Source organism: Etheostoma spectabile, chromosome 8, assembly GCF_008692095.1.
Source record: "Etheostoma spectabile isolate EspeVRDwgs_2016 chromosome 8, UIUC_Espe_1.0, whole genome shotgun sequence".
Classification (NCBI taxonomy): domain Eukaryota; kingdom Metazoa; phylum Chordata; class Actinopteri; order Perciformes; family Percidae; genus Etheostoma; species Etheostoma spectabile.
Genome location: NC_045740.1, coordinates 1,354,581 through 1,362,629, shown reverse-complemented (window position 1 = coordinate 1,362,629; position 8,049 = coordinate 1,354,581). Strand labels below are relative to the sequence as shown.

At 39.2% G+C, this 8,049-nt stretch overlaps 1 protein-coding gene across 2 annotated transcripts in view; it reads right to left on the bottom strand.

The window, feature by feature from the left end:
- Nucleotides 1-7,784, bottom strand: part of lonp2 (lon peptidase 2, peroxisomal) — a 21,609-nt gene extending 13,825 nt beyond the window's left edge. Inside the window, exons 1-7 of one of the 2 annotated variants that reach the window (XM_032522751.1) lie at nt 7,445-7,784; nt 6,062-6,197; nt 4,472-4,585; nt 3,352-3,483; nt 2,936-3,058; nt 2,688-2,851; nt 873-967 (exon numbers count right to left, since the gene is read on the bottom strand). In XM_032522751.1, the coding sequence (XP_032378642.1) occupies nt 873-967; nt 2,688-2,851; nt 2,936-3,058; nt 3,352-3,483; nt 4,472-4,585; nt 6,062-6,197; nt 7,445-7,677 (997 nt within the window). In that variant the 5' untranslated portion in view covers nt 7,678-7,784. The remainder of the gene's footprint in view (nt 1-872; nt 968-2,687; nt 2,852-2,935; nt 3,059-3,351; nt 3,484-4,471; nt 4,586-6,061; nt 6,198-7,444) is intronic. The other variant, XM_032522750.1, reaches the window with a different exon arrangement.
- Nucleotides 7,785-8,049: the final 265 nt, after the last annotated feature.

Genomic DNA, 8,049 nt, shown 5'->3' with positions numbered 1-8,049 from the left:
TGTGTGTGTGTGTGTGTGTGTGTGTGTGTGTGTGTGTGTGTGTGTGTGTTTGCGTGCAGTTGAGATGATGGATCAAAGAGAAAAAGAGAAGATATTGAAGTTAGGGAAGGTGAAGACGTTGCGGTGGGAGCAGCAGAAACAGAGAGATGAGGGACTGTAATTTGAGAAAGTGAAGAGGAAAACAAGTACAGTACAAACAAGTTTGCATAACGCTTTTTAAAAACAATCGGATGTATTTGCAGGCAATACTTTGGCTATGATCTTTGGCTAGTCTCCACTAAGAATTACTAATTGAGCCATCAGCAGCAAGGACAAAGAAAAGCAGTGACAAAGACACTGTGTCAAACACGAGTGTTTTGTCTAATCTATTGGCAGCGGGCCTGATATTCTGATAATGTCACTGTATTTTCTCTTTGTGTAAGAATGTTGCCTTGGTATTTTAAAAAGGAAATGTCACTGGGTTCATATTTGGACATGAGAGATACTGTATGTGATACGGATGTGTGACATGTAAGTGGCATTAAGTACTTTATTTAAAGCCCTGAAGGGCAGTAGAACAAGCTGTAAACACGTATCTCTAACATATCATCATAGGAAAGTGATGAATGTTATTCTAATCACCTCTGGTTTGCTCTCCACCAACTGGTGTGTAAAATATATATGGTGTGTATAATATATGTCTCTTTAGCTGCTACATGATGCACTATGTTCACCAGCTAGTTGCTTACTTTGTCTGTCTGCTGTATGGTGCTGAGCAGACAGCGTACAGCGGGTTAATCAGAGCATTGTTGCTAGTAGTATTAGATATCCTATGCACTATTAGAGGCTTATGAAACATTTGGCTTGTGGACCTGGTCACCAGCTTTGTTTACCTTTGGTGCTTTTGCTCCATGGCAACTCTACCATCAGATCCAAGTAGTTTCTGGTCAGGGCATACTCAGGCATAGACTGAGGCATCTTCTTCAACCTGAATACACACGAATGAATGAGTTTACATGTAACGCTGGTCAGACTGCAGACCAGGACTCATCATCGTAAACATGCATTAAAGAGAGAAGAAGTAGGGCTATGCATTCAAGACAAAAGCACATCTGAGTAATTTTTTGACGGGATTAAAGAATTGAAAGCGTTCTTTAAAATGTTGGATTAAAAAAAGAATCAAGCTTTGTTCTCCTAAAAGTAGTACTGTCAAACGATTAAAATATTAATGGTATTATGTGATTAGAAGTAATTAAAAATTAAATAAGTAAATAGTAGTCGAGTGAAAAATACGCCAACTACTGTGACAAGGTTATTTAAAATAAGTTAAAAAATAAATGTCAACCTATTTATGCAACAACAAACCAACCCTGAAGACCGTTGCAATTGGTATTATCTTAACTGTATGTCAAATGTATTAAAGGTGATGAAACTTGCATGAAGCGACTGGCGATGGACATTGAGCTTCAATGTGATGTCAGCACATTCTCAACATTCTCTTAACTCAACCAACAAAAGCTGCCATTTTGCAATTTTATTAATCATATTAATTTCATAGTTAGCTCGCAATTAATCACACATTTTTATCTATTCTAAATGTCCCTTGATTTCTTTTTGTCCCATTAGTTTTTCTCATTTAATGCTCTTATCAACATGGAAAAGTGGATCGGCTTGCTTTGTGCAAATGTTTTTTTTATTGAAAACAACATTGGCATATAGCCTACCGTAGTGTTCAATTTCACACGTAACAGTCACACTTGGAGCAAATAATCTCTCACACAGTGTAACACTGTCCATCAATGCATGCATGTGTACAGTTCTGTCCATTGCAAAACTGTAATTGTTATTCCATCTTTGGTGCAAATTATTTAAAACTGTCCTAGCTTAACAGCAATTGTTATTAGCCTTATGTAAATATGACAATCTTCTCAACTGTAATGCTGTGTGTGGAAACTGAAGCAGTTGTGGGACGCTACTTCCATCACGTCATATCTTGCTTTTGGTGACACAACCTTATTGACCCTATATCCTCCAACTCCCAGAAAGCATTTGTACTACTGTGTATTGATGGGAATGAGATGAATAGAAAGATATGTATATCAATTGTGTTTGTTTTTTATGGATGTATTTTTCTGACCATGTTGGTATTTTAATTATTGTTGTTTAATATAATAACATACACAAAAGTCCATATTTTTGCTTTGTTTCTTTGTCTGAGGCTTTTATAGGCAAGAAATGCAATAGTCCAAATGTTTTGTTTTGGTTATAGAATAAAATAAATGCTTTCTCTGAGAATCATGATCTAAATTCTTACAAAACAAATTGTGATTCTCATTTAATCAAGAACCTTACAGCCCTAATCAGATGTGCCATTATTTCACCACGAGTAATTGCATTTTACAACTGTGCAGTCAAAGGCACAATCCATGAAAGCTAATGCAAATAAAGGCTTATTTTTAACTGCAGCTGTTAAAGTGCTCATATTATGCTCCTTTTCAGGTTCAGAACTGTATTTAGAGGTTGTACCAGAGTAGGTTCACATGGTTTCATTTTCAAAAAGACACATATTTTTGTTGGATTGCACATTGCTGCAGAGCCTCTTTTCACCATGTGTGTTGAACAAGCATAATATGAACACTTTCAATACATTTCAGCGATAACTAGGACAGAGTGACCACAAACATCATGGCTTATCAGGGCCAGTTTACCTCTTGAGCTCTTTGAGGCAAACTCTAAGTGCAGCTTCAGACATCTTGGCCCCGTGGATTTTCTTTTCTAAGGCTGCAGTGTCATCGCCATCCTCATCCTCATCTTCCTCATCCAGGTTGAACTGCCGGCCCGGGAACACTCCACCTTTACGCACCGATAACACCTGATCAGACGAGACACAGAGGTGAACAGGCATATCAATACAGACACTGTTGAAAGGAAAAGGAGAAATGCAAATGTTTGTTACCCTTTTCTCATTGTCAGGACCTATTTTCCTGGATTTCTTTATCAGTTTTAGTCCCTCTATCTGTCTGGTCAACATGGGCAGAGCCTTCTTAAATCTCTCCTCCAAAGTCACCGCATCCAGGACCTTCACCGCGCACGTGGAGAAACAAAAACTTCCTTTCAAAATACATTCACTGTAGAAAAAATCTTAACATTAAGCTCACTCTACTGCTACAGGTAACAACAGTTTCACCGTGATTGACTTGTTTCTCAACCTAAATGAATTAATAAAAACATTGAATCTGAGTGATTCAAAAGATGCTGTAATCACGTCATTAAACACTCTACAAATAGTGGTTTGTCACACCCTGTTTCTTTCTCTTTTTTGAAGTTATTAACTTGAAATTTGGTGTTCACAGACCCAACAGTTCACCTCACCTGTAGTTTCTCCTTGTTTGAGGTGCGGATCATGGAGGCTAACACATCAGGCAGAGCTTCCCTGGGCAGACTGTCCAACAGACGCCTGAACTTAGCCACCACTGGAACGGACATGTCCAACATACCTAACAACTACACACACACATAGAGAGGTTGGATTTACTGACACAACTAAGCGTGTATTTGAGGCTTAAGTCTCGTTGCTATCATGATCCATCACAGTTTATTGCCTATATTATCTTCTTTTTTATTTTGTTTTACTCTTTTTTTTAAATTTCTCTCCTATGTAATGAACATTGAAGTGCCTTAATTGCTATAGTTGAAAGATGCAATACAAAAAACTTTGCCTTGCCTGTAACGGTTAAGACAAATGTTTCTTGTTACGAAACTTTTACATTTTTAGAGTTCATATACAGAGTTTTCCAGGAATTTGGTATAGCTGTGGTATAAATCATGAATGGAAAGACATATGACAAAGCCTTTTCAGTAATTGATGAATTGGCTTGTCAGTACTTTGAGTTATAGATTTGCCAACTTCCCTAAGTGCTACACAGCTGCAACCTGCAGGTCTTCTCACAGCAAGATGAGATAAGATAAGAAAGATCTTTATTCATCCTGAAGGAAATTTGTGTGCCCAGTGCTCCAAGATATGCTGCAATGTGCCAGCAAAGGCAGTGAAGAAGAAAAACTACCCGCCAGTAAGCACAAATGTAGTGGATTCAAATCATATTTGTTAGATACACAACGTTTTGGTGAGTAACACTGAATATTAACATAGCTTTTGTTTGTTTATAAGAAACTCCACAGGACAACTTTTTGCTATTAATACTTCCAAACAAACTGCAAAATGCTCTGCATGCAGGCAGTCCTATTTTTGTATAATACAAAAACAAGCAAGCTCTCACAGTCCAGCCCTCAAAGTGTCTGTGAATGTAGTTTTATACACACACACACACACACACACACACACACACACACACACACACACACACACACACACACACACACACACACACACACACACACACACACACACACACACACACACACACACACACACACACACACACACACACACACACACACACACACACACACACACACACACACACACACACACCTGTACAGCAGCTTGGTAGAACTGGTGGGACAGCTCCCCCAGCTCTCCTTCTTCTGCTGGGACACCCTCTGTTGCTGGGGTCGTGTACTGCTCCAGTTTATCCAATTGCTGCACCTGCGATGATTTTCCAATTAGAAGAGGCACATATTGCAGTCAGCCAAGACTACATCAACGTTTCATTTCCGGGACTGTTCAGGTGCCAGCTATTCTCATTTTAGTAACACGCTACTCCTCCTAAGTTTTGCTTAAAGCGATGTTGGGTAGGATGTTGTAGATCCTGGACTGTCTACAGTTTTTCTACAGTGTGTTCTGGAGACAGGCAGCTTGTGGATACTGAGGAGAGGTTTGCTGTATGTGACAACAGATGTTCTAGCCTAAAACAGGCAGGACATCTCTTAGAGCACCTTTAAGGTGATCTCAGCATTGATAAAACCGACAACCACTTAGCTTTATGCGAATAATTGTTCGATATTGTCACAGATGTATGCAAATGAGTGCATGATGTTGTTATTTACATTAAACTAAGCGCTCTTAAAACCAAGGAAAAATCCTGTATTTTGTAAACAAACAAGAAAGGGCGTGACATGATACACTTCTGCCGCAGGTTTCACACTTCACTGTTGATTTACAGTTGGCAGCAGTAATGCACACAGAAATCTAGCCATGCACCAACAAACAAAACAAGAAATGAAGAAGACAGGCAAACATGATGTAAACAATAGAGATATTTAAAAAAAAAAAATTTAAAAGAATAATAATAAATAGTTGTTGTGAGGAAAAAAATGCATTCCAAACATTTGTTAGGCTTCAGGAGAACAAAAAAAAGTTTTTTGATAAGTAACATTATACATAAACATAACGCGTTTTTTTTTCTTCTTCTTTTTTACTTGAAAACTCTATAGGGTACCTTGTAGCAGGGGTAGTCAAAGTGGGGTTCGGGGAACCTCAAGCGGTCCTTGAGAGGATTCCAAAGGGGTCCCCAGAATATTTGGGAATCATTTTTACTATAATTCCATTCATAAGATGAGAGAATGTTTGACTATTTTGGTAATGGGTTTCATACACTCTCTGTAATAAACATCTAAAAGCAAAACTAGAGGACCCTGGGACACAATCTTAACAAATGGGGGTCCGTGGTTTAATTTGTGTCAGTTTAGGGGTCGAGGATGTGAAAATGTTTTGGAACCACTTCCTTAAAGTACTGGCTAATACTAGTTACAGGGGTAAGTTTTACTGACATTCACCGCATGGCTAGTGTTAAAAGTATCCTGCTGAGTTTCAGACCCATAGTGGTGCTATGGAGCCATTTTTCTTTGAATGGGTCTGAAGTTTTGTGATCTCATGTACACGCACAAACACGCCCACAAGGCAGCTTTAAAGCAACACTAGAGAACTTTTCCCGCTTCGGCGCCCCTACAGATTGAAAGCAGAATTGTCCCATTATGTCTCAATGGAACTACAGATCCGCTACCCAATATGGCAGAAACGGTTTTGGATACATTATTTTAAGTTACAAATGTTACATAGTGTTGCTTTAAGTTCATCTTTAAATGCGAGACATTGTCCGAATGATGGGGTTGTCATTTTTACCTCTGCCAGGACAAAGGGCCGCTCCTTAAGAAGACCTGACACACTAAAGCGGCACAATCCTGTGATAAGGAGGGTGTAGTGGGGCTTCGGCCAGTTGCTGCCCACCACCTGCACTGCTATCCCCGCTGTACCAATTCTACAGAGAGATGGAGAGAAAGTGAGACAGAAGACGTGGACGATGATAGAAAACTCACTGGAGGAGGATCACGGCTTGTCCTGAGAATCATAGCAGCATTATCTTATACTAAAGAATAATCTACCCTGATTGTTTGTTTGTACAGATTCAGTCTTCACACCTTGGATATGGTCAAGACTTCTTGAAGACCTGCTGATTTAGATCAAACAACTCTGTTACAATCAGCAGGTGTGCTGCAATATGTGGAAGTCTCTAATTTCAGTCTCACGCCAATGAACACTAAGAGCCAAGCTTTGCTGCTACATAGTGTACTGACCCCAATAAACTTTAAAAAATAATTGAACAAAGCGTTAACAAAGCTTTATTTTCAGTGAAGCAAAAGGATTGTCATGTTGATTTTTCATAAACACAAGCTAAATTTAAGATTTATTTATTAGGACAATGCATGAGATCCTTTGAGTGTGAAAGCTCCCAATAATTTAACAGCTGAACAGCATCATTGAATCCATATTTCCCCTGACATCCATACCACATTACTGTGGTCTACAACAAAAAGTGACAGGGACGTCAGATTGTCTTTGTTTTATTATTTACAAATTCATCTTCTGCATCCTTTAAGCCATTGAACTAGATATTAAGGAGCAGTGGGAAGAACAAGGTTTTATTTTCCAGTAACTGTGGCTGAAAGAGACAAACCATCGAACAACAATTGCTACTTAGTAACCAGGCCAAACTGGTAAACAGCTGGTGAAAGGTTAAAGTCCATTTGCTGTGCTTGGCTGCAGGACTACTGATAAAAACTGTTCGACTTTTCTAGAACAAATCACACACTGCAACTTCGTTCAAAAAACATGAACTGTGCATAACATAAAAATACCAATTACACTAAATTTGACACGTAATAAAGGGGAAAACGTAATTTGATTTGCATTGAATACTCTGCCATGCCAGTGAAACGCCAGTGATGTAACACCAAATCGCATGCTAGCTACATGTAACTAGCCAGATTTGAGGAAAAAAGTTTAAAAAGTAAAAATCAAATACTATTGCGTAGCAGAGCTACAGTATGTTTTATCTTTTTCCTTATTCTGAAATCATCTCGCGACACCTAGCTAGCTAAGTTTGTGTACTTGGAGGGGTCCTGAGCTGTATGTCTCACCTCCAAAACATCAACACCACATTATCAAATTTAGGAAATGACTCAACTGTTTACTCTCTATCCACATATTTAACTAAATGTGTATTACTTATGCAAGGTGGGGAGGTCGTCGGTGTCGTGCTCTGGGTCTCTGGTGTTGGGAATCACTCCTATGATTGTGCTTTTCAGAGAAGTGCCCTTCAACAGCCGCTGGCTGACCAGGTGCATGTTCCGCGGAGAGTCCACGCTGAACCTGACGGTGGAGCCCGGGAGGAGCACCCCTTCATGGGTCAGCAGCAGCGGGAGACGGCTCGGTATCTGTATTCCGCGGCCGGAGTCCATTGTCCGTTATTTTAAGAAGACAGGTCACTGTCTACTACGCAACTCTTGCCAACAAAAAACTGCGCACCCGTCTTCACTGTCAAACAGCCCAGGCAAGTGTAAACAGAAGACTTCCGAGTAGTATTTTCAAAATAAAACTCTTTAAATTCATTGACGAGCTGAAGACACAATTTCCTATAAAACATTAAGCATGTTTTTAAAGATAGTGTTTCTGAAAGTAAAACGCGATGCGTTTTGTTTTCACACTGACATTATGCCCTGAATTGACACATTTAAGAATTGTTCAGCAGTTAATGCTATTACTTCCCTGACTTCCTGTATTAGATTGGCTACGGTAAGTACATAGGTACACACTGTACGTTTTTGCATTAC